This window comes from Helianthus annuus, chromosome 1, assembly GCF_002127325.2.
Source record: "Helianthus annuus cultivar XRQ/B chromosome 1, HanXRQr2.0-SUNRISE, whole genome shotgun sequence".
NCBI classification, from domain to species: Eukaryota; Viridiplantae; Streptophyta; class Magnoliopsida; order Asterales; family Asteraceae; genus Helianthus; species Helianthus annuus.
The window spans coordinates 142982021-143008924 of NC_035433.2; the positions used below are offsets into that span (position 1 = coordinate 142982021).

A 26904-nucleotide genomic window follows, 5' to 3' on the forward strand; every position below is an offset into this window, starting at 1 on the left:
TCTTAGAGCTCTCTGTCTCGCTGCATCTTGAGTGAGAGACAAGGATTGATCAGTGACAGATCTGAATGTGATAGGTCGCGAGGCTTTCACGCTGGCCTTGATTTCTGGGGCCAAACCCCCAATAAAACGCGCGATCCTCTTGGGTTCAGGGGTTACCAGATAAGGAACCAATCTGGATAGAGTGTTGAAACTTGTGAGGTACGCCTGGCAGTCTAGGTTCTTCATAACCAGAGATAGGAAATCGGATTCTATTCGCTCAACCTCATGCTGAGGACAATAGTTTTCTTTGACCAGAGCAACAAACTGCTCCCATGACATACTGTACAAGGCAACCTTCCCAGAAGCCTGGATCAACGCTCCCCACCAAGCTAGAGCCTCACCCTTAAAAGACTGGGATGCAAACTTAACCATATCCCTCTCAGCACAACCACTGATGTCTACAACTGTCTCTATCTCATCAAGCCATGTCATACAGTCTACAGCCCCTTTTCCCCAGTAAACTCCCGAGGTTTACATGACACAAAATATTTATACGTGCAACCCTTAGCATGTGGGGTTTCATCATACACACCCTTCTTGGGATGAACACTGTTTTCATTCGAGGAATGTCGGTCATCATCTTTCTTAGGTTTGGGTGGAGTAGGTGGCGGTTTGTTGCCAATCTCTGAATGATTCTTTGGTTTAGCATGCGGTGTAGATAGGGTTCTACTGCGGGTCTCACTGTACTCACTGTACTGTCACTCTAAGGCTTTCGCAACCGCATCATTCACAATTGCTTTTCATTCGGCACTAGTCACTAGGAACTTTGCATCATCACGGTTCTCAACCGGATGGCTATTGGCTTCTTCCGAGCTGGCCATGTAGCTTCAAACGCTACATATAATTGATAGACAAGGTTTTCACTTAAAGGCTCTTATAGTATTTTATGTCTTATTAACCAAGGTTTTAAATTGCCATTTTAGGTTAATTTGTTAGAACCTTAGGATTTTTATTATTATCCTATGATACTCTATTACTAGCACATAAGGCCTAGTCACAAGGACAGTTAAGGTACTTAATAACCAAGATTTTTATAGTATCTAGGTGTTTTAGGTTGAATCATAGTTCGTTACCATTTATTAACAGGGAGTCATAAGCTACCACTGTCCTTAGTCACGGAGGACATTAGATTATCGCCCACAGGCACTTCACTTCAAAGAAGTGGTTACATAACTTAAGGGAATTTAAAATTAACCCCTTTATGAGAGATGGCCTGTGTGACTTTACTGATTCACAGTTTGCCAAGAGCATTAACATACTAACAGATGTTAATAATTGGAATCTATTATGTGGGTTATACCATCTTGGCCAGGTTTGTAATAACACAAAGGCTAGGTTTTACCTCCAAGATTCTTTATTAATTAACGCAGAATAGTCCTAAATTGAGATGTTAATTACGGATCTTAACCTAATTATGGAACTACCATCTTGGCCCTTCTTATAAATTATAAGGCTAGGTCTTGGTTCACTTTAGATTTTACCAATTAATTATAATGGCAGATCCTTTAAATTTTTCATTTATTTTCATAATTTATGCATGCAATTAATAAAATGAAAATTTAACTAAGACATCTCATAAATTGTCTTAAATAAGAACAACAATTGCCCAAACAGGACTTTCTACTAAAATAAATGCCCACGCAGGGGCGGGAAAACAAGAACAAACCCACGCAGGGGTTAACTAACCAAACATGCTCACGCAGGAGCAGAGTACAAAATGACAAGCTCACGCAGGAGCTGAATACTGAAACAACAAGTCCACGCAGGGACTGAATTACAACATAAATAAAATAACAAGGGTTTTCAATGACCCCTCCTCTTGGACTTCCCTTTTAGCAAATCGGACAGACCCTTGAAGAAACCTTGCCGCTCTCTGCGGTCTTCACGAACCTCCTGTTCAACTTGGTTCAGCCTTTCAAGAACCTCCTGCTGAATCTGTGGCTGAGGCGGTTGATACACTGGTGGAGGAGGCGGCTGGTGCTGGTACCCATAAGTCGGGTAACCGGTAGTCCATGGCCCTCAATATGGTCCTTCAGGGTGAAGGGCATTGTAATCCCGAGCTACTTGATACGGATCTACCTCCGCATAACCGTAGTTGTAGTTATAGTGGGTATGCGCCGGCTGCTCGAAGGGGTTGTATGCCGCTGATCCAGCATACGCAGGAATCGGGTTATCGAAACCCAAAGGTGGTACCACAGGTACAGAGTTGACATCTGGAATAGGGCTTGATGGACCTCCCAACTGTGGGTCCTCTTCTTCCTGAAGTGGCGGGTAATGGCTGCCACTTGATGGTTGGGGAATACTGATTCGAACTCCACCTCGCACGGACATCCGTGCGTTTGACCTCCTCCGCCTCGGTGGCTCCGGAGGCGGTTGCTGCTCTACTGGCGGCGGTGGCGGCGGCGTGACCGCCCTGAGGCGAGAATCCTGGGAAAGATCCTGTTGTTGCTGATGCTGCTGCTGCTGCTGATAGGGTGATGAATGCTCGGATGGAGTAAAGTACCAGTCATACTGGTTAAACATCACCTGGAAACTATCGGGTCCGCGATATGGCGATCCATGGAACGATGACCCATCTGAGATCTCAATGGGGTGATTCGGCGTTCCTGATGCAGGCTCCATGGGGTCAGTATCTTCATCCATGCCGTTTTCCCCAGAGAAATGGTCTTCAGGTCCAAGTGGGTTAAAACCCACGGGTTCTGGCAGTAGGTTGGCCGGGTTGAATCGGCTTTGAAAAACTGGGGTTGGGTCGCCAAATGAGTGATGGGAGTTGGATCTCTGTAAAGGTATGAAAGAGGATGGTTGCTGGTTAGGTTCATTTTCCGAATGGGGTCCAAAGGAGTGTTGGTAAGAAGGTGAAGAGCTAAGGGAGACAGATCGTCTTCCAGGTTCAACATAGAGCCTCCATGGCTCTTGCAGGCTCGTGCTCATAGTAATGGATGGAGTACGCCGGTGCGAAGGCCCGGCTTCGTGATCATGACCCGTCACGGGTCCCTTGCCTCGACCGCGAATGAATCTGGGTGGCATGTTGACCTGCATACAATATTTAGATAACAACAATATAATAATACAAGACTCAAAATAAAACAAAACGGAGTTTGTCCTATGTTTGATGTCTAGACTTGGAACTCGAAGAATGTGCAATTTGTGCACTGAGATTAAACACAAAAGGCTAGTGTTTAATTCACTCAGTGTTGGCTCTGATACCAACCTGTCACACCCCTAATTTCCACGTGTCACCGGTGGGCCCGGTGGGGGAGTACGTGACGTAGTTGATATCATCATTTGTCAAACAACACAAATTATAATGCACAGCGGAAGCAAATGAAAATAGATTTATTTCAACCATTTAAGTGTAATATCAAGTATCACAAATAGTCGAAATAGATCCACAGGCGGATCGAAAAATAAAAGAAAGAGATTGTTCAACAGATAGATGCATCCCAAAGCTTGTGAGACTCTATGATGCTAAGGAGAAACCAGTCTATTGCGTATAGCACCTGCACTTAACCTTTTTGGGGAAAATACGTCAGTTTACACTGGTAAATATAATTTAACTGACTCCTTTTGAAAACATTTGTTAAATTGGTTTTAAATGCACAAGGCACAAAACATTTTATAACTTGGGAATAATTAATCAGAGTTAAACTTGTAAAAGATTTACATGTTTGTGAGCGTTCAGTCGCCCGAGTCGTGTCGGGTTTAAGGTTAAATGACACACCACTTAGTATAAGTCCGCGGCGGGAAGCCAACGTTTATACCTTAATAATAATGGACATAATACCGGGTGTACGCCTACACCCGGGTGTCAAGGTCGTGGCCAAAAATTATGCTAAGGATATCCGGGACATGGTCATTAAGCTCCCAAAGGCGTAAAAACAAACAATACCAAGTTTTCAAACGGGTCACATTGATAATACCCAACTACTAATGAGTTGGGGTCAATTGCCCGACCAAGCGGTATTTTATATACCGTACCCCCAAGCCCGTATAAGGGAAAATAAGTTAAAAGTATTTACCTGAGCAAGTATAAACCACAAAAGAAAAATGCACGTGTCTTTTACTGGACTCCTATTCTGGAACGAAGGTTATAATAACCTATTAGAATCCTAACGGGTCCTTTAACATAGCCTAAGCTTAGACCGGTTAGTTTCGAAGAATAAATATGGTTTAATCGCGAGTAATGCGAAAACCGGGAATGAATGTGATTTAGACCTTACAAGCTTGGATGCTTGTATAATATGGGTAAACTAATCTGTTGGTGCACTACATCTGTTGATTTCGTCTTAGATCGAGTCTTTCATTGTATTGTATAGATTAGGGCGCGTTTTACGAGAAAACTGGAGAGTTTAGGCGTTTTAGAGTCTTGGACCGCTTATTCGAACATGCCGAATAAGAGGTCCACCTCACACATTCCTGGACCCCTTATACGGACATTTCTGGACCTCTTATTCGTCACGTCCATAAAAGAGGTCCACATCTCCTATAAATACCACAAGAGAGGTCCACATTTGTAACTTCCGAAATTCCATACCGAGGTGCTGCCGGTGTGAGAATCGATTGTAAAAGCTGTCAAATTAATGAGAAAAGAGAATTAAGAAGATATCTAGCTGTTTCTACGTCAGGTACTTGTTTTCCGCACCTGTATCTGATCAAACTTCTCTGATTGACTCGTTCGGGTCAGATTCCGATCCTACAAGTGGTAAACATTCGGTCCGCACAGAATATTCAACGGTTCGAGTATCAGCTTGTTGTTGTTATTTGATAATTTTTAAACTGATTGTTTTGTGTTTGTTTGTGCTACGTCAGGTTCTACGTCAGGTAATTCAAGAACATCAGGTATTGCGCGAAGTATTATCTGATTCTTGAAGCATGGATTCGGAGTTTTACAACGCATTCGCTACAACCCCTGCTAGTCCGACCGACATTGCTAAGAACATGACAATGGAGAATGAAACCGGAACGATGCAAAAACCCCCGAAATTGATGGGGATTGAAGATTATCACGGATGGAAGAAACGTTTCGAGAATTGGGTGCAGGCGAATCATCTAAAAGCCTGGGAAAGCATCGAAACTGAATATGAGAGGCCAAAGAATTCAGTGGGTCTTGATAAAATCATTTCAGAGCTTACGGAACCAGAGAGGGAAAGTTATAAAGGAGAGAAAATGATGGTCAATCTGTTACAGCAAGCAGTAAAGGAAGATATATTTGTATTGCTTCAACATGATGACAATGCGTATTCTATCTGGGAAGCTCTTAAGAAGAAGTTTGAGGGAAGTACGGAAATGCTACAAAGCAAAGCAGCTTTACTAAAGAAAGAGTTTGAACTGTTTACTTGCATGCCTGGTGAAACAACAAAGACTCTCATTGAGAGATACTGTCATCTGGTTCGCACTATGTCGCTGTTGAAAATCACAAAGACTCCAGCTGAATGGGTTGAAAAGCTTGCTGATGCGTTACCGCAAAAGGAATGGGGTACATATCTGATGATATTGAAGAATTCCGGACAGTTTAGCAGGCTATCTATTGCACAGTTTATCGAGAAACGGGAGGCACAGGATCTGGAGCAGCAGAAAATTGCCAGAATGAACAGTTCTACTCATCAACAAGATATTAAATTGTATTATAAAGGAAATGTTCAAACTGCTGAAGCCAATCCAAAGATACAAACCGCTTTTAGTGCTGGAAATCAATCTGAACCAAGTAGTCAAGGATCTGTAAACACTAGTGGATTCTCAACAGTAAATCCTCCAAGTGCTCAAAATACATCAGTTGGAAATGGTCATCTATTACAATGCAATGTGGCTCTACATCTTCAAAACGGACAGAATTATTCTGAAGAAGTTGTAAAGAGTCATATGGGATTACTGGTCACTGCATTGGAAGCTTATGAAGCGTTGATTGCAGGAAGAATTGGCAATCCGATGCTCACGAAGGAAGATTATGACCAGATTGATGCAGAGGAGCTAGAATTGATGGACATCAAGTGGGGCTTGGCGAGTGTTTTGAGGAGAGCTGAAAAGTTTAGATTGGTTACAGGGAGAAATGATTTCTTGGATGCAAACCTTTCTAACTTAGGATTTGATAAATCTAAAGTTGTTTGTTTTCGTTGCAGGGAGAAAGGTCACTTTAAAAGAGAGTGCAAGAATCAGCAGCCAAGAGGAGAAAAGGAATCGTCTGGGAAAGATGATTATTATAGGAAGACCATTTATCAGCAAATCACTCATCAACCGCATCAACAAAAGGAACCTCAAACGGCACATGGAAGAATGATCGAGGATGCAAACAAGAAAGCTTATTTTGGTATTGCTGATCAAGATGATGAGAAAATGGCTGAAGGATTTAGCTGGGACAAATATATCCCAGCTGATTCAAATGTTAAAGCGTTTATTGCACACATTATTCAAAAGCCAGAAATGCTGAAGGAATGGATGGAAGTGTTATCTGATGAAGAGAAAAGTGAAGATGAAGGATCTGTATCTTCTGAAAATAGTTCATCAGAAACAAGTGATAGTGATGAAGAGATTGAACAGATTAATATTGGCAAAGCTCACTTATCTTCTGATAGTTTTGAATTTTATTTTGCAGAAAAACCGAAGAGACTAAAAGAGAAGAAAGCTGCAAAGGAGATAAAAGAAGTCAAAGTGATTGAGAAGATTGTGGAGGTTGAAAAAAGAGTTGAAGTCGAGAAGATCGTTGAAGTCACAAAACCCTGTCTTAAATGTTTAGAGTCGTGTAAAAAATGTATAGAGAAAGACGAGAGGTTTAGCGAGCTAGAAAAGCTGAAAGAACAGTTGTTGTTTGATGTAAAAAACTTGAAAAAGTCGTATGATGTTTTGAATAGGCATGTGAATGGTCTGGAAAAGACTAACTCGGAAAGAGAAAAAGCTTTGAAGATGCTAAATGCAACAATGATGACAAAGCAAAAAGAGATCAACATGTACATAGAAGAATGTGCAAAGTTGAAGAAAGAGTTGGAGAATGAAGCAGCTAAGAATGAAAGAATCAGAAGATTGCTGCAGAGTTACAAAGGTTGTGACTATGTAATGGATAGAATTTATCCAACGGTTGAAGGTTTCGAGGTGTTTAAAGATGAAGAAACAAGATCAAAGAAGAAAACGGATACTGGTAAGAAAAAGGGTGTCTGTTATAATAGGTGTCCGCCTCCGATTTGGGAAGGATACTCGCCTAGAAAACCTAACGAGGAAGAACTAAAAAAGGCAGTCAATATTAAACTAGAATCCGAGATAACCGATGTTTTACCGGACAATATTGACATCACGTTCACAGCGTCCGACACAGATCATGAATCCGAACTGATAAAACGAGTGGTCGATCAGGTGTTGGATAAGGATGAGGAGTCAGAGTCAAAGTCCTAGTCCGAAAGTGCGTGTCCGTCAGTCGGGAGTTCGAGTTCGTCCGAAAAGAGTTCGAAATCATCGAAAAAACGGGTTTATAGTAAAGAATTTTTGCTATCAAAATCTAATTTGAATGATGAAACATTTGAAGTTGCATATACTTTGAATGGTTCTGACAAATTATATTTTAATAAAGAGTTTCCAATACGAGGTGTTAAACCAGAAATGATTAAAAAGGTTTTCAAACTAACAGAAATCAATATTTCTGAAATGAAAGATGAAAATCTTATTGTAAAACCTAAATTTTACACCTCAAGAGTTCAACAACGACTAAACAAGAAAAAAGGTTACAATTCTGGTTCGGGTTTTCAAAAGAAACCAAACCAAAATCGTAGCTACAAAAAGAAAGGTCTTGGTTTTACTCCACCAGAAAACTATAAAAATGAAAAATTTTCTAAAACAAATACACAATTTGTTTCAGGTACAAGCTCGGAAAAGGAAGCAAAAAGCACATTCTGGAAACAATCTAACCAAGAGTTTCTTGACGAGAAGAGAAAGAATGGAGCTTATGTGAAGAAAGAAACTAGAACCTGTTTCCGATGCAATGAAGCCGGTCACATTGCTTGGAACTGTCCGAAAGCGACAAACACAAAACAGGGAGTTTCTGAAAAATTGAAACAAGTTGTTGTTGATAAATCCGAACCACCAACTGAACAATTTAAAGTTTTGAAAAATTCAACATTTGAAGTTGGTGAATGTTCGAAGAGATTTTACAGGCGAAGTGTGAAACTTGACAACCAAAAATGGGTTGTTAAGAAATCTGAAGTAAAATTTGGCGATGAGTCTGATTCCACAAAATCAGAGGAGCCACAGTTTGATGAGAGTGATCAAAACTCAGTTCCTTCAATGGATGACGAGAACTTTCCACCATTAAGGACTGAGAATTTTAAAAGGAAAGTTGGAAAGACTGAAGTATCAAATCAGAATTATTCTGAAAAGGATGATTTTGATGTTGAGAAAGCTTTTAATGGGAATGTAAAGAAAATGTTCGGGAAAATGGTTGATGGGAAAGTGAAAGGGGTAAAAGACTTCTATGCTAAAAAAACAGCAACCTACACCCCAACTAAATCCGAATTGAAATTACCCAAGGCTGGTCAGGCTTGGGTAGACATTTTCTTCGTTTGAAAAACCTGACTTGCCGGAGATCCCAAGTTTGTAATCGTGGATCAGGAATCGGCATCATTCATGTATTATGAGTTTGTATGAAAAATTAAAATTTTTAAAACTTTACAGGTTGAATGACTACGCCGGAGCTTCCAAGTTGGTAAGTGCGAAGCAGGAATCGGCATTTTGTATATGCATACAAGTGGTATTGTATGGTTATTTTACAAGTGGTACAGGTTGCTTAATTGCAAAATAGTGAATCAAGGACATTAAATTGTACTTGATTTACTAACTCATGATAGTACAAAGAACAAGATGATGAACCATATCCCTGATTTTAACAAAAGTGATAAACCTACAAGTGGTTTTATCTTAACAAACTCATTTTCCGGAAAAATCATTTTGATTAAAACAAACTTAAGTGTTTTGAAATCTAAATGAGAAAATGGTTTGTGAAAGGGGGAGTTCAGATTGTTTATGCCGAGTGAATGGCGAATTGATGTGATTTGATATCGGTTATCATATTTTTGTACCGTTTATTTTCAATTTTTCTTTAATGTGTTTGCATTTTAGGGGGAGTAAGAATTTCAGAAAATCCAAAAACATTAGAAAATTTGAAAAATACAAAAACATGATAAAATTCAAAATTGAGTTTTGTTGTGAAAAAGAGGAAATGATAGTACATCAGCAGACTATCACAACATGCTAAAGATTTGGAAAGTTTAAAAGTGATAAACAATCTTACCGCGGATATGTCAGTAGATTTTTGCACATTTAATAAACTGTGATGAGATATAAGCCTAATTCAAACTTGCTTGATTTGTGGGTAACTATTCTTGGATATATAGGTAACCCCTGAAATCTCGTTTGAAAGGTTTCTTTTTCTGATATACTAGGTTTTTATACTCTGTGATATCTGGGGTATTATCCCGGAACTTCTGCTGAATGGAAGTTCTGACCTAGTCCCCGGATAATACTTGCTGCAAAATGCTTGAAACACAGCATTAAACCCTCAGCTGATTAGACAATAAAATTGATAATCAGTTGTTGTAGCTAAAAGATCTCCTAAAGGGGACACACCGAAAAGTCGAAGCTGATATCTCTTTGCGCATACGGAAGTATCGACCTGAGATCCCTCAGCCCTCGCATATCCCCTAATTTATATACAGATATCAGTTATAGTATATTTACCTGTAAATCTGAACATTGAGATCTGGATACGGGAGTATATTCAAGTGGAGTGATACGCAATTAAGTTCAAGTCTCTAAAACACTAATATCGTATCTCGGATCAGTTGAACTTTGTGTGAAAATTATTCTGACAATCTAGGTAAATTGTTTAAAACTTAAAATGAAATCAAAGCTTAACGGTGTTAGTGATTTGTCTCAAAAGCTGATATGATCCTCTTACACGAACTCACAAAAATATTGTCTGTAAATATTTCTTTTTTACATTTTATTTCTTTATTTCAAAAAATCCAAAAAGATTTTCAGTGTGTTTTAGCATAAAATTTTGAAAAGTCAAAAAGATTTTCGACAACTGGTATTGAAAAGCAGATTTTCAAAATTCCGAGTGCTAAACATGATGAGCAATATTTGAGGGGGAGTGTGTGTGTGGAGTTACATGTTTTCACAATTTATCCTTTCAAGTGGTTCATCACGATTGTCACTGATAACGTTTCAGTTTGATTTGAGGAAGAGTTTTGTTTTAATGCATACATTCTTATTCTAAAACTGTAAAATTTATGTTTTGGGTAGAGAATTTGCAGGATAAGATGAGAAGCTGTTAGATGGAAAATCAGACAACGATCCTGAAGATGTTACTGAAGAACAAAGGAATGCCAGTAAATCGAGAGGGGGAGTCTGAAGACAGAGAGAAAGGAAAGCCCAGAGGCTGATCAAGACTGAAGATGTGAAGACACAGAATTGTTGTGACTCGATAGTCGACTCCATCAACATCTGAGGGGGAGTCTGTTGTTGCACTACATCTGTTGATTTCGTCTTAGATCGAGTCTTTCATTGTATTGTATAGATTAGGGCGCGTTTTACGAGAAAACTGGAGAGTTTAGGCATTTTAGAGTCTTGGACCGCTTATTCGGACATGCCGAATAAGAGGTCCACCTCACACATTCCTGGACCCCTTATACGGACATTTCTGGACCTCTTATTCGTCACGTCCATAAAAGAGGTCCACATCTCCTATAAATACCACAAGAGAGGTCCACATTTGTAACTTCCGAAATTCCATACCGAGGTGCTGCCGGTGTGAGAATCGATTGTAAAAGCTGTCAAATTAATGAGAAAAGAGAATTAAGAAGATATCTAACTGTTTCTACGTCAGGTACTTGTTTTCCGCACCTGTATCTGATCAAACTTCTCTGATTGACTCGTTCGGGTCAGATTCCGATCCTACATAATCACATTCTGGATTTTGAGACTAAGATGATACGGTTTGACCCGTTTCGGCTAATATGCGTGAACTAGTCACATAAGCCGATCCGTACGCGAAAGTGCGTAACGAGTAACCATATAAATCATATGCAAGTTTCCTGAGATCATATGCACCAAATATGTTGTAATATCAGTAAGGTATATCCCATTATGCCCCAAATGTTTTTAAACATCAATTACGCCTCATAAGGGCATTTTAGTGATTTTTACATAAGCTAGAAAGGAAAAAACGGGAAATCTGAGTTTCCAACTTTAGTTTACTGATATAACATAAATTTTTATCAAATATATCAGTAGGTATTAGACCTTTTATATAAAAACTAGTTTTGACATACACTATGTCGTAAAAATGCCTAAAAAGGCGATTTGGAGCCATTTCCGGATTTTAAAAGAGAAGCTGATATTTTTATAATTCTAGAAGGCTAAAAATATTATATTTAACATAATAAATTAGTAGGAAAAGGTTTGGGGTCAAAAGGTTTTGAAAAACTCATTTTATGGACGAAAAGGGCAAAACCGGCATAAGCCGATTTAAGCTAAAAACCTCAAGTTATGCTCAACCTAAAAATAAATAAAAATCTTTAAAATTCCCAAAATATTATTATATAACAGTGGGTATAAAGTTTTGATCAAAAATTTGGGTTTAGATAGGCTAAGTGTTAAATACGCTAATTATTTACTAAGAAAGCTTCTAATTACGCTATTTAGCATAACTCTTAATCTGGACCTCAAACTGATGTCAAATTTTGGGAACAAGTCTATAATTCAGTAACTAATATGTCTACCCTTTTACATCTTCAAAAATTATGATTTTTAAACATTTGGGCATAATGGTCAACATGTGGGCATTTAACGGAATCATGCATATGGACAAGACGTCTAATGAACCATGTTGTAAAATCACAGGGGGATATACTAACATGTTAATAGGTCCAAAAGAAGCTCTAAGGCAATCTTACTCTTGACTAAAACGGGTCAGAACTGAAAGTCAAAGCGAAAGTCAAACCATGCGACTTTCGGTTCCGAACCGGGTCTAAACAGAAAATTGTCGAGTTGAACATGTTGGAACATGTTCATATACTTATTACCAAGTTTTATTAATGTTCAAACAGGTTATATGCAACCTACATTGCTAATTATGCATTAATTTGAAATTAAGCATTCTGTTGACTTTTTATAATTAGCTTTGACTCGACAATTGACATGCTTAGTGTGGGAATCTGAAAACACCCTTTTAAGGGTTTTTTACCCACTTAATTACCTTCCTAAAGGTACCTTTAATTCGTGATTTGACAGAGCACATTATGATTAATCACGAAGTCAAACCTTAATTACGATGGTTTGACTTTTACTTAATTAACTAAGCTAGAATGGATTAAAGGAGGTTAAGGACACTTACAAGAGTCCTAAGAAGGATTATAGAGCCTAAGAAAATGGGTTGCTGACCAGGGAAGCTCCAGAGAGTCTTGAACCAATGTTCCAAGTGAGCAAGTGCCAAATGATCACACTCAAGTCCTTTATATAGTGAACTAGGATGCTTTAGATCATGCCAAGCAACTCTAGGATAGTTGGGAGATGATCCCAGGTGTCCCTAGAGGGCTATTTACGCAAGCCCATAGTTTTATAAATTTACGTTTTAAGTCGGTTAAACGGGCTGGACAGGCAGTTGTCCATTTTCTGCTGCCAGCGACCTCTTTACGGACCGTAAGCACAAGGTCTTGCGGTCCGTATGCTCCTCTTACGGACCGTAAGCTTAAACCTTTACGGTCCGTAACCGACCTTACTGAAACATTTTCAGGTGCCTTCCTTACGGACCGTAAGCCTAAGGCTTTGCGGTCCGTAACCGATGGCCAGAGGACAAAAACTTGCAAACTTTTAAGTCTTGACCATGCAATCTCATAAATCCGAATCTATGCCATCTTTCTCAGATGTGGGGCCTCATTGCACAGCCATTGCATGCTTGAAATTTCCTTACATGTTCCCTACTTTTCCTTGGACTCTTGTGGGAAGATTTATTTGACGGAACATCCAAGAAAGTTTTGATTTGTAACAATTGAACAAGGTTAATAAGTGTCCCCTAAATCTTAAAAGATTAAGGTTATAATCAGATTTTCTTGTAGTAATATTATCCATAGTCCATTTTTCCATATAAAGATGGAAATTTTATTTATTCGGAAATCATCCGGTTAGAACATAAGATGTTTATCAAATGATTTATGGATCTTGGGATTTATAATTTGGGTCGCTCAGAGGTGATTTAATAACGTGTCGCCCTTGGGTCGTTCAGAGGTATTTTAAATAACATGACGCCCCTTTTTATTAGAAATCCTACCACACATCTTTTTATTTAATCTGGTTTCTCTGACACGTCTGTCACACATGACACGTGTTTTTATTCTAATGGATAGGAATTTTCGAGGTGTTACACCACCGCAAACAAACGATCACTTAAAGTTGTTTATCGTCTTGTAATGAAGTTCATTAAGATTTACCATGTCATTATCTAAATAGCAAATATGATTGCTACAGAAGTCCCTGCGAAAGCCTTAAAGTGCATAACCTTTACTTGTTACCGGGTATTAGAAACATGAAAGCATATCAAAATAAAGCTGTTACACACCGCAAAAAACAAGGGTGACTATGCATTCTATATTTCTGAGCTAACAAGAGTCAATCTATGTCAACATCCAGCATCTCGTCCTCATCAACATCATTAACCGCATCTAGTCTCATTTCCCCCTTGTACTACAAGCAAAATTAAAAAACAAAACCATATCTCACGTGTCGAAAGATTTGATGAAATGTGGGAAAATTTGAGAATTTCTTCTTATCGGCTTGCGCTTGCATCGCTAACCAAAGGCTTAGTGCTGCTTGTTCCGTTATTCGCTGTCCTCAATTCACCCGTATTTTTTGTTTCGGCAAGTGTGGGACCCATCTAGAATGCCTTTCAGATCTCACATTTCCAAAACTTGCCCGTTTTCCTATAGCAGAACCTGACGGTGCACCATAAAGATATCAATAAAAAATTTATGAACACAATAATTAATAATAACATTAATAGTAGCAACAATAATGATAATAATAATAATAATAGCATATTTGCCCTTTTTGTATTGATGGAAATGGGTCGGCTTGGGTTGGCCGACACACTTTTTGCCCAACTTTTTTACAGAATCAAAAAGAAGTGAATGATCCTGTTTTGAAAGATAATCCTACCTAGCATGTAGAATTTTCAAAAAAGAAAAAAAGAAGCAAGGAAATGTAAAAGAAGAGTTATTTACACAAATAGTCCCTGTGGTTCTGCGCGAATCACAGGTTTGGGTATCTACTTTTTTCGGTGACAACTTTAGGGCTTGTGAGTTTAGTTTGCAACGTGTTTGGGTATTAACACTAACTTTGGTTAAGTTTTTTGTTAAAATAAGAGGAAATGACCACCTGTATAAAAGAATTATAAAAAGTTGATGAAGAAGCTCATCTGCATGAAATTGTAGCGTTCTCTCCCAATAGACTCATTTTCCACTATCGCCAAATAAGCGAGCATGGGATAATGGACAACGTATAACGCATAGTTGTCACTCTGAATATTAACTGCCCACTCACTTAATGAAAATAAAACCAAATTGTTTCGGCGCGAATCGTTTTGACACGAACCGTTTCGATGCGTACCGTTTCGACGCGAACAGTTTGATCTGTACCGTTTTGAATTGAACCGTTTCGACCAGTACCGTTTCGAATCGAACCGTTTCGACGCGAACCGGTACTGGTCGAAATGGTTTTGTTCTAAACGGTACTGGCAGATTAACACCCAGTTTCACATCCCAGCCTAGCTCATCTTCTTTGACAAAATCTATAATTTTGCCCAGCTCATCTTCTTCTCATAGTGATACACAAATTACCTGACTATCCTCCTTATTGTTTAATTTTGCCCTGCTGGATTGAACATGTCATTAACCACCTGAAACCAAAACAGAAAAGTTAAGATTGAAAAAATAAAAAAAAAGACTAATGAATCTGAAATATATGACTAAGGAAAACCGGCATAAGCGTGGTTTCAAAGGGTGTATACAGTAGCAAATAGGCAAGTTACTTTCAACACTAAACGAACTAAAGAGAAAACAATACAAAGAATACCGAAGATGTAAGTTAATTCACGACATAAAATCCAAAGAAACTATGGAAAAAATATTAATTTATGATGAACACATATAAAGACAGTCACATAAAAAGCAAAACCTATACTGATTATGTTCCTGACACAGCATAGCTCCCATGATCGATAACCACAGCAGACGGATCCTACACGATAACAACATAAAACAAAAATGTCAATCTAACACGACACTATAACAAATCACACAAGTACTATACTTTACTCAACAGTCAAAACAATCGGTCACCGTATCATCAATTAAGCTACAAATCCACATTCTAACAAGTTACATTCAACAAAATTTAAACAATTTAAATCAAATCAACACCTTATCCCAAACTTAACAAGTCCAAAACAACACTACCTCATCAAAATCAACTCCACACTCAGCCGCAATACTCCGAATCAAATCCGACGCACTCGCATCAGCCGCAACAATCAAATCCTTACCAGAGTCCACAAAATCCAAAACAGCCGCCACATCCAACGATCCTCCAAACCCTAGAACAATCAAATCTACCAATTTACCAAATCAATTCAGCAATTCACAAACAAACACAATAAATCATTACAATAAACTTGCAAACTTGAGAAGTATATTGTTGAAACTTGATAAACCTAAATTTCATTTGGGTTATCTACAAAAACGACAAAAGAAAGGTAAAATTAAAACCCTAGCTACTAAATCCGTCATCTGGAGTGATAATTATCTGCAATAACATCTATTCGTAAACCCCAAAAACGTTACATGAGTGCACATCATCATCGTCGTCCCCGTTTCTTGTTTCTTCTCGGCTTCAAACATCATCAGGAGTTTTAAATTGGAATGGAAGGAGGAGATGGAGATGAAAGCATTAATTAGCAGATATACTACAGTAGGGTTTCAAGAGATAAACGGTGAAGCCACGAATCACCAATTCAATTCAGGGGAAATCAAGAGACGCCAGTTTATTATCACACGCTTTTATTAGGGTTCTAGAATTCCATGTGAAATCTCAACATTAACCCTGCAGCGTCTTAAAATTTTGGAGAACAATGGCTTTAAGCACCTTGTACATGTTGCTTTAAAATTGATACACATGGCAAAATTACCATCTTGTACACCACTTCTTCTTTTTAATATATTATAGATTATAGATAATCTGCTCTAAAAGTCTTTTTTTCATGGTGTTTAGGATTTTTTTTACTTTAAAAAGACTTCTCAAATGGTGTTTGGGATTCTTTTCCTTCTCAAAAGTCGTTATTAGCTCCAAAAATCACTTTTAAAAGGAATCTCAAACACCCACTTAATATCCAAGTGTCAGATTATAATGTTTTTATTCCAAAGTGACGTGTTATTCCAAAGTGAGGAAATTTTGATGGAATATGAAGATAACAAAAAGGCCACAAAAGAAATTTAGTGTTACTTTTAAAAATGTATGACAAACAAAATAAGACACTTGTTTTAGAAATAAAATATATTAAAAGGTGCAACTGCAACTAGTGTCTTATTAAGGTGTTAAATGGTGGTGTTCCTTAGGGTGTAGGGAGTGGGCGGCAAACTCACTCGGCAAAGTGAGTTTGCCACTCGGTAACACCACCACCAACACTAGTTTGCCACTTAAAGTTTACCAATTCGGTGGTGGCTTGACGATGTGGTGAGAGGGGGTGTGTGGGTGGGGTCCATGTCATCTCTCAACCAATCACACCTTTTTCTTTTTTTAAAGTTTACAACTTCACCAAATGTCTAAACCATTGCCAACACTTTTCACCAAAGTTTAAACATTTTTCACCGATTGACGTTGCGCACTCTGATTGAAAGGTTTTTTGGTTTGCAACTCTAAAGTGTTTAACCACACCTTACACCCTTAGTGGTTAATCAAACATGACACAGACCAAAAAAATTTATATGAATTTAAACATGACACTAGAAAATTTCACACGTATTTGGACATCACATAATACAATTAAAATGATGCGCATAGTTACATTTTCACATCACATTTTCACATCGACTTTACAACTCAAACAATAAGTACTTATAGGAGTGGGATCAAATACAAAACATATTTCGCATTTAAAAAGTGTATCCAACCATTTACTAAGAGAAGAAAGATCGGATTGTAGGTAAGAACCATTTAAAAAGTGTCATGTAGCATCCAACCAATTATAGAAAAATGATAAAATAATATCCTAAATAATATAAATTATATTGAATTCCTTATAAATATGCTAACAAGCAATTAATTCTTTATTTGCATCTTACTTTTTGTTTTCAATGTGCTAATTAAGAAAAGTGCTGATATCATTCAAATATGTGCTAAAATCAATTATCTTGATTAATTTTCATGTGCTAATATAATTTAAAAGTGCTACTTTTATGTATGTATTGTTTTGATGTGTGTTAATTCAACTTTTTTAAGTGCTAAGATCTGTTCTTACGGTTTGTAGGATAAATATGGTTTGTACCGGAACCAACCCCAGTACTTATATACACATAGTCACATTTTGACATGGATTTTTCTGAATTTCTACATATTACTCCTTTGAAAATCAATCTTACAACTCAAAACACAAATGTTTATATACACATCACAATGAACACAAAACGCTTCTAGACAACTCAACGACATTTCTCGTTTGATATTTAGGTAAAATATTCTACAAATAAATAACTAGTTGAAGATTTAACTAAAATACCATTTAAAATGATTTGTGATAATTTAACAATACAATATTTATATCATATATGTCGCTTTCATCATATATGGAAAAAGAATAAAAGAAGGATATACAAGTTTTGTTCATCAAAACATAACACAATAGCCATGGATTTTATAGCCTATTGATATTTTGGGGGTAGGATAAGTCTTTGTGATCAATAGGTCTTGGGTTTGATTCTCACAAAGGGTTTTCTGATATTTATTGGGTGCCATCCTGAATTGGTGTATAGGCATTACTCCTAGTGGAGATGGATATGATCCAGTGGTACCACTGGTGCACAATGATACTCCAGTATTCCGTCAGTAATCCAAATTTGTCGTTAAAAAAAACATAACACAATTATTTATTGTTATATATATTACCTTAAACTTTGTGTTTACACTTAGGCCGGAGGGTGTGACATGGCGTCACCCGGCCACATCATCTTCCATAGCGCCCCGCGGGCGCCAACCTCCATACCGCGGCAGCGAAAGGGGGGTGCCATCTTCAGCTCACCAGCACGTTAGCGAGGTTAGTTTGTATTGAACGATGAAGGAAAGGTCAAAATGGGGGCACTATAGTGTAAAGTGGGTAGTTAAACCATACCCTCCAAGTTAAAAGAAGAGGTTTTAAAGCCCCCTGTGTGACGAGGACATGACGTGACGCTGAGGTGGCGTGATAAAGCCCTTAGGAGCTTTATACCACACCCTCAAGCCTTACCATAAAATTAAGCATGTATAAATACACACACAATAATCATCATTTAATTTGGGAGGCATAATTGTAAAATATAGCATTTAATATGTTATAAATTGAATATAATCATTTAATGTTATAACTCTAACGCACATCCTATAAAAGCATACTTTTGTTAACTTTTCAAATCACTCTTTGCACTAAACTTCAACATAAAGCAACAAAACACAAGCCATGAAGGTTATTATTAGCATGCTTATTACCCTTTTACTAGTTATTATGGTGACTTCAGCACAAACAGGTGAGTTTATGTGTGTGTTTATGTATAATATATGTTGTAATTAAAAAAAGTGGTAGATAATAGAGTAATATCATTTTATAATATGTTTTGTTTTATGATGTACGATTTTTGGTGTTTTGATTATTGTTATTGGTTGTGTTAGATACTGGGATTAATAATGAAGGTGTTGAGAGCAAGATAAGCATAAATATAGCGACATGTACGGAACTTGAGAATTTACCAGGCGGTCATTGTGGTAAAGGAGATTGCAAAAGGTTGTGTACCCGTTTGCACGGTAAAGGCGCTTGGGGTAATTGCTCGGGTCCAATAGAGTGTGAATGTCATTGGCATTGTTAAAAGCTTCCACATGATCAATATATATGGTCTAGTAGAGATATTTCCTTATTAATGCTACCAAACGTTGTCATCATAGGTATTTATTATATGTTTTGTGTGAAGTACTAGTAATTTGAGGAATAAAGTTGCTTTCTAAAATAGACACTTGAAAGCTTTAGGATAATGGAAGGGTAGTGGATATTGACCTATTTAACGAACCCGTTTGACCAGTTTTATGCGACCCATTTGCACTTTTTATAACCTACCCATTTTAAGAAACCTGTTTTTTTAGACAAAGATGGAAAACTAAAAACAAGACAACAAATGTTGCGTATAAAGAAGTCTCTAGTGACTTGTGTTTTTTTCATATCTGTTTTTGTTAGTTCATTATAATTCAATCTTTACATCAGTAATGGAACATTTGTTCATATCAAAATTTTATGCAAACACTTATAAATAATAAAAAAAAATAAGGAAGGCACTTATAAATAATATAGTGGCCACTGGCTTCGGCCTAGTGGTAGAAAGAAAACCCTCTAGGTGTTTAAATAGGAGGAGGTCATGGATTCAATACTCGGAGAGTGCAATATTTAGGGGTTGTTTGGCAACTTTTGCATGAACCAGAGGTCAGAATCATTAAGAACCAATATAATGCTTAACTATTCAGAGGCAAATGTGTGACCAATTCAGATAAGAGGCCTTAACCATTCAGACTCAGTATAATGCTTAACCATTCAGAGACAATGTCTGAACTATTTAAACATCTGCTCGTGAAACAAACAATCTGAACCATTAAATGTTGAACTAGTAAGAAGTCTAAACCATTAAGAGCTCGCTAAAACAAACATCCCCAAGGGCGTAGCTTTCAATGGGCCGGAGGGGGCGCCCGACCCCCCGAACTTTTATCTTAGTAGCGTTACGTATGTACGTTTCGTATAGAATTTTTTAGATATATACGTTTTCGACCCCCCGGTTTTACAACAAAGAAATTTACTTGTATAGAATTTTTAGGTTCGGTGACTTCCAACCCCCCGGTGGAATTTTTCAAGCTTCGCCACTGAACATCCCCTTAGCCGTTAAAATAAATCTTAAAACTTTGACGAAATATGTTATTGAATAGATCTATTTAATAACATAATTCGTCAAAAATTTAAGATTTTAAGACACCATTGACGCCACTCACCACTGCATTCATTGTTGTTGCCGCCATAACATTGTTCTTTAATCCCAACATAATTTCTTTGTTTCAAAAGGGTTCATAAACTACAAGCACTGCTAATTCTTCGGTATCGATCATCTACTAACTTCATCATAAGCTCAACATTCTTCCAAGATTCCATTGGCAAATTTGATGTGATGTATACATGGATTTATTTATATGGTATCTTAAGGGGAAATAGCTTCACATACAATTTTGAATAGCCATCCTCCATCACTCTGAACCGAGTTTGTAACTCACACATATCTAATTCTATCATTAAACTATATTTCTTTGTCCACAGTGGAACTTGAACCCGCACCATTTGAACATAACATATTACATCTAAAATGAAGTGCATGGTCGCATTTCGACTTGGACTAGGCGTGTTTAACCTAGATTTTTCTTTTCTTTTTTTCTAATAGTTACTACTCTAGAAAATAACTTTACAACTCATAACACCAATATTTATATACTTATCAATATGAACACAAGTTAACTAACTAGGTTAAGATTCAACTAAAATAAAATACCATTTAAACACTTATAAGAATACAATATTTGTATCTTATATGGAAAAAGAATAAAAGAATGATATATATAAGTTATTTTCATAAAAAAAATAGAAGACAAATATTCATATTTCTACATTTAACTTTATTTTGACTACTACCAATTCAAATATGTAATCAATAATTATTTTGATATAAGTGAATCATACCATTTAAATTTATAGGCCTAATCGTAACATATAGCATTTAATATGTTAAACGGACAAGATAATTATTTAATGCTATAACTTTAAAGAATCCTATAAAAGCACATATTTGTAAACAAAACTTTTCACATCGATCAACACTAACCTTAGAACATAAAGCACAAAACACAAGCGATGAAGTTTACTATTAGCATGTGTATAACACTATTAGTAATCGCAGCGTCAACACAGACATGTGAGTTTATATTTAGGTATATATAATACATGATCTGTAAAAAAATGTAGATTAGATTCATTTTATTATATGCTTTTAACATATATGAATTTTGGATTTTTGACTACATTTATTGGTTTGTGTTAGATGCTGAGATTAATAACGAAGGTGCTGAGAGCGCGTTGAACGTAAGTAAACCAGTCACATGTAGTAGGTATGATGATTTGCCAGGCGGTAATTGTGATTATGATAAGTGTCAAAAGTTGTGTAACGAGATACACAGGAATCCTGCTTGGGGAGAATGCAATGGCGAAACACAATGTTTATGTTATTGGTATTGTTTTTAAAGCTTTAGCACGATTGTATATAAGAAAAAGTCGTTTGATCGACATTTCTTTATGTTTCTTCTGTTTGCATCTTGATTATTGAAAATACAAAAAAAAAAAAAAAAAACTACTAGGTTTTATCATGGATGTTAATTATATGTTATGTGTTAAGTACCATATAACCAGATGAATGAAATTGGTAAATCAAGAATATATGAACTAAAAAAACATGGAATGTGTTGGCTAAATGATAAATATGTTACATAAATTCATGATTACAATACATATATGTAACTACGTATTCAAAAACTGAAAAAAAAAATACATATAAATATAACAAATGTGTTAGCTAAATGATAAATATGTTACATAAATTCATGACACCCCCACCACCGCACCTGCTGCCCACCGTCGCCACCCACTACGAGCACCGTTACCACCCACTACCGCCACCAGCTGTTGATTTCATTCCTTCGTCTTTTCTGTTTTGACTTACAAACAACACAAAGTAATGATTCATATTATTCTCATATGGTAACCAAACAAGACTATGGCGTTCCTTTGTTCATTTCTTTACCTCATCCATTCCATTACCCCGAAACTAGGAAGGGTCCAACCAAATAAAAATAATATTTTAGCATTTAATATGTTATAAAATTGAATATAATTATTTAATGTTATAATTCTAACGCACATCCTATAAAAGCATAGTTTTGTTAACTTTTCAAATCACTCTTTGCACTAAACTTCAACATAAAGCAACAAAACACAAACCATGAAGGTTGTTATTCGCATGCTTATTACCCTTTTACTAGTTATCATGGTGACTTCAGCACAAATCGGTGAGTTTATGTATAATATATGTTGTAACTAAAAAAAGTTGTAGATAATAGATTAATGTCATTTTATAATATGTTTTTTTTAAGACGTAAGATATTTGGTGTTTTGATTATTATTATTGGTCGTGTTAGATACCGGGATTAATAATGAAGATGCTGAGAGCAAGGTTGGCATGAATAGACCCACATGTACGGAACTTGAGAATTTACCAGGGGGTCATTGTGGTAAAGGAGATTGCAAAAGGTTGTGTACCCGTTTGCACGGTAAAGGCGCTTGGGGTGAATGCTCGGGTCGAATAGAGTGTGAATGTCATTGGCATTGTTAAAAGCTTCCACATGATCAATATATATGGTCTAATACCAAACGTTGTCATCATTAGGTATTTGTTATATGTTTTGTGTGAAGTACTACGTAGTTTGAGGAATAAAGTTGGTTAATCAAGAAAAGTAACTTCAAACATTAAATCACGGAATGTGATAATTGAATGATAATAAAATAAGATTTTATTTATGGAATGTTTAGACTAAGAGGAGTGGAGCATCCTTTTGATGGGGCGTCTTGCGACACGTGACGCCACGTCATATTAGAGGATTTTGACCAAAAAAGGGGGAGTGGGGCAACGTTGCTGGGTGGGGCGTCTTGCGACACGTGGTATTATTTATAAAGGTGGGATGAATTTAAAAAAAATAATAAAAAACTTGGGCCAAACTATCCGTTGCCAACGGATATATGCATGGGAAATGAAAAAGTTGGGGCGATCTGCTGGAGACAGGCTGGAGGGGGACGCCACCCAAGACGCCAAGGGGGGCGGTGTTCCAGGCGACTCGGGTGGGGGAGTCGCCCCACTCCCTTCAGTCTTAGTATATAAACGAAATTGAAGAATACACAATAAAAAATGAGTATTAAACGTTGAATCTTATTATGTTATACTTTCTCTCACTTGGTTTGTGGTGTAACGAGGATTCCGCACTCGATACTGGATACGCCATCAGCAACAAGAAATCTCGTAGTTTGTCGATCTGTATCCAGACCTACAAAATGGGAATTTTAAATTTAATATTGAACATGGGTATAACCGTTTCATCGGTATGCACCGATTAACAAGCGATTGGAAAACGAAACCAACACCCTAATTAGACCGAGTTCTATCGCATCGATGATGTCTCTAGTAGCCCATTCAGCCGGTAATACCGGCTGGTTTGCCGGTTTTTAAAACATTGTATACAACTATTTAAAAACTACTTCTTCATCTTTAATGGATGCATACTTCATTGATCCAATATGTTGCAAGCCTTTTGTTGTATTAGCCGTAAGATATGATGTAGATTACTCTAAAAATTTCCTGCACAAAATCAACCCGTGTAATGCACGAGCACGGCTATAAAATGAGTCATTCTGTGTGTATGCTTTGTAATTTTATTTATTTATTTATTTTTTTTTTTTTTGATGATTATGAAGGAAACTATAGTACCATGAATAGACTTATGGGTGTGCATGGATGCTTTCTAAAATAGACACTTGAAAGCTTTGGGATAGGGTAAGTTTCAAAAAAAAAAAAAGTTTCAAAAAAAAAAAAAATGGAAGGGTAGTGGATATTGACCCATTTAACGAATACATTTGACCAAATTTAATTGATCCATTTACCCGTTCTTTACAACCAATCATTTTAACGAACCCGTTTGACCAGTTTTACCCGACCCATTTGCACTTTTTAAAATCAACCCATTTTAAGAAACCTGTTTTTTAGACAAAGAAGGAAAACCTAAAAACAAGACAACAAATGTTGCGTATAAAGAAGTCTTTAGTGCCTTGTGTTTTTTTCGTATTTGTTTTTGTCAGTTCATTGTAATTCAATCTTTATAAAAGTAGGGATCCTTTACATTAATCCAGAAGTGTGAGAATTGTATTATAACACTATATAACACCATATAAACATCGTATAACATTATGTAACACCATATAACACCATATAAACACCGTATAACATTATGTAACACCATATAACACCATATAAAACCATATAACACTATGTAACACTATATAACAATATATAACACTATACATCTATCATAGACATGCTATCAGACAAATATAGTGTTATATTTGTTATATAGTGTTATATAGTGTTACATAGTGTTATATGGTGTTACATATTGTTACCCGGTGTTTATATGGTGTTATATAGTGTCATATATAGTGTTATAATACATTTCTCACACTTCTGGATTAATGTACAGGATCCTCTATCTAAGTAATGGAACATTTCGTTCATATTAAAATTTTACGTAAACACTTATAAATAATAAAAAAAATATGTAGACACTTATAAATAATATAGTAGCCATTGAGGCTTCGGCCTAGTGATAGAAGGAAAACCCTCTAGGTGTTTAAATATGAGGAGGTCATGGATTCAATACCCGGAGAGTGCAACATTTAGGGGCTGTTTGACAACTTTTAAATGGTAAGTATTGAGGTCAAGTGTTGAACTAGAGGTCTAAACCATTAAGTGTCATTAAGAGCCAATATATTGCTTAACCATCCAGAGGCAAATGTGTGACCAATTCAGATAAGATGCCTTAACCATTCAGACTCAGTATAATGCTTAACCATTCAGAAGCAAATGTATAAACCATTTAGACATCTGCTCGCGAAACAAACAATCTGAACCATTAAATGTTTAACTAGTAAAAAGTCTAAACCATTAAGAGCTCACTAAAACAAACATCCCCTTACCGTTAAAACTAATCTTAAAACTTTGACAAATTATTTTATTGAATAGACCTATTCAATAACATAATTCATCAAAGTTTTAAGATTCATTGTTGTTGCCGCCATAACATCGTTCTTTAATCCCAACATAATTTATTTGTTTCAAAAGGATTCATAAACTACAAGCACTGCTAATTCTTCAGTATCGACCATCTACTAATTTCATCATAAGCTCAACATTCTTCCAAGATTCCATTCAGGGGCGGATCTACCATTATACAAGGGGTAGCCTCTGCTACCGCTTGGTCGGAAAATTTTTGACGTTTTTAGTGTAAATTTTGGAAAAATTTGACGTTTTTTCGATTTCGTTACCGCCTATTTATAAAACGTTCCCGCTTGGTCGGAATTCTAGATCCGCCACTGATTCCATTGGCAAACTTGATGTATACATGGACTTATTTATATGGTATCTTAACGTGAAATAGCTTCACGTACAATTCTGAATAACCATCCTCCATCACTCTTAACTGAGTTCGTAACTCACACATATCTAATTCTATCATTAAACTACATTTCTTTTGTCCACAATGGAACTTGAACCCGCACCATTTAGACATAACATATTACAACTAAAATGAAATGCATGGTCGCAATTCGACTTGGACTAGACGTGTTTAACCTAGATTTTTCTTTTCTTTTTTTCTAATAGTTACTACTCTAGAAAATAACTTTACAACTCATTAACACAAATATTTATATACGAACACAAGTTAACTAACTAGTTTAAGATTCAATTCAACTAAAATAAAATACCATTTAAACACTTATAAGAATACAATATTTGTATCTTATATGAAAAAAGAATAAAAGAATGATTTATGTAAGTTATTTTCATAAAAAAATAGAAGACAAATATTCATATTTCTACATTAAACTTTATTTTTACTATTACCAAATCTTTATATTGATATTAATGGATCATACCAATTAAAATTAAAGGCCTAATCGTAACATATAGCATTTAACATGTTTAACGGACAAGATAATTATTTAATGCTATAACTTTAAAGAATCCTATAAAAACACATATTTGTAAACAAAACTTTTCACATCAATCAACACTAACCTAGAACATAAAGCACAAAACACAAGCGATGAAGTTTACTATTAGCATGTTTATAACACTTTTATTAGTTATCACAGCATCAACACAGACAGGTGAGTTTATATTTAGGTGGTATATATAATACATGATCTGCAAAAAAATTGTAGATTTGTTTCATTTTCTTAAATGTTTATAACATATATAAATTTTGGATTTTTGACTACGTTTATTGGTTCGTGTTAGATGCTGAGATTAATAACGAAGGTGCTGAAAGCACGTTGAACGTAAGTAAACCAGTCACATGTAGTAGGTATGATGATTTGCCCGGCGGCAATTGTGATTATGATAAGTGTCAAAAGCTGTGTAACGAGATACACAGGAATCCTGCTTGGGGAGAATGCAATGGCGATACACAGTGTTTATGTTATTGGTATTGTTTTTAAAGCTTTAGCATGATCGTATATAAGAAAAGTCGTTTGATCGACATTTCTTTATGTTTCTTCTGTTTGCATCTTGATTATTGAAAATACAAAAAAAAAAAAAACTACTAGGTTTTATCATGGATGTTAATTATATGTTATGTGTTAAGTACCATATAACCAGATGAATGGAATTGGTAAATCAAGAATATATGAAC

General features: G+C 36.3%; 1 protein-coding gene and 1 long non-coding RNA gene across 2 annotated transcripts; both read right to left on the reverse strand.

The window, feature by feature from the left end:
* Positions 1-1842: 1842 nt before the first annotated feature.
* Positions 1843-13948, reverse strand: LOC110942664 (extensin-like). Its single transcript, XM_022184436.1, has 5 exons — positions 13868-13948; positions 13699-13758; positions 2417-3072; positions 2119-2317; positions 1843-2019 (listed from the first exon to the last, which is right to left on the reverse strand). Exons 1-5 carry the CDS (start codon positions 13946-13948, stop codon positions 1843-1845), a joined length of 1173 nt encoding a protein of 390 aa, XP_022040128.1.
* Positions 13949-15244: 1296 nt separating this feature from the next.
* Positions 15245-15765, reverse strand: LOC118480914. The gene is made up of 3 exons (XR_004864232.1): positions 15751-15765; positions 15528-15679; positions 15245-15309 (listed from the first exon to the last, which is right to left on the reverse strand). It is a non-coding gene; the product is annotated as an uncharacterized LOC118480914 (long non-coding RNA).
* Between the last annotated feature and the right edge of the window lie 11139 nt (positions 15766-26904).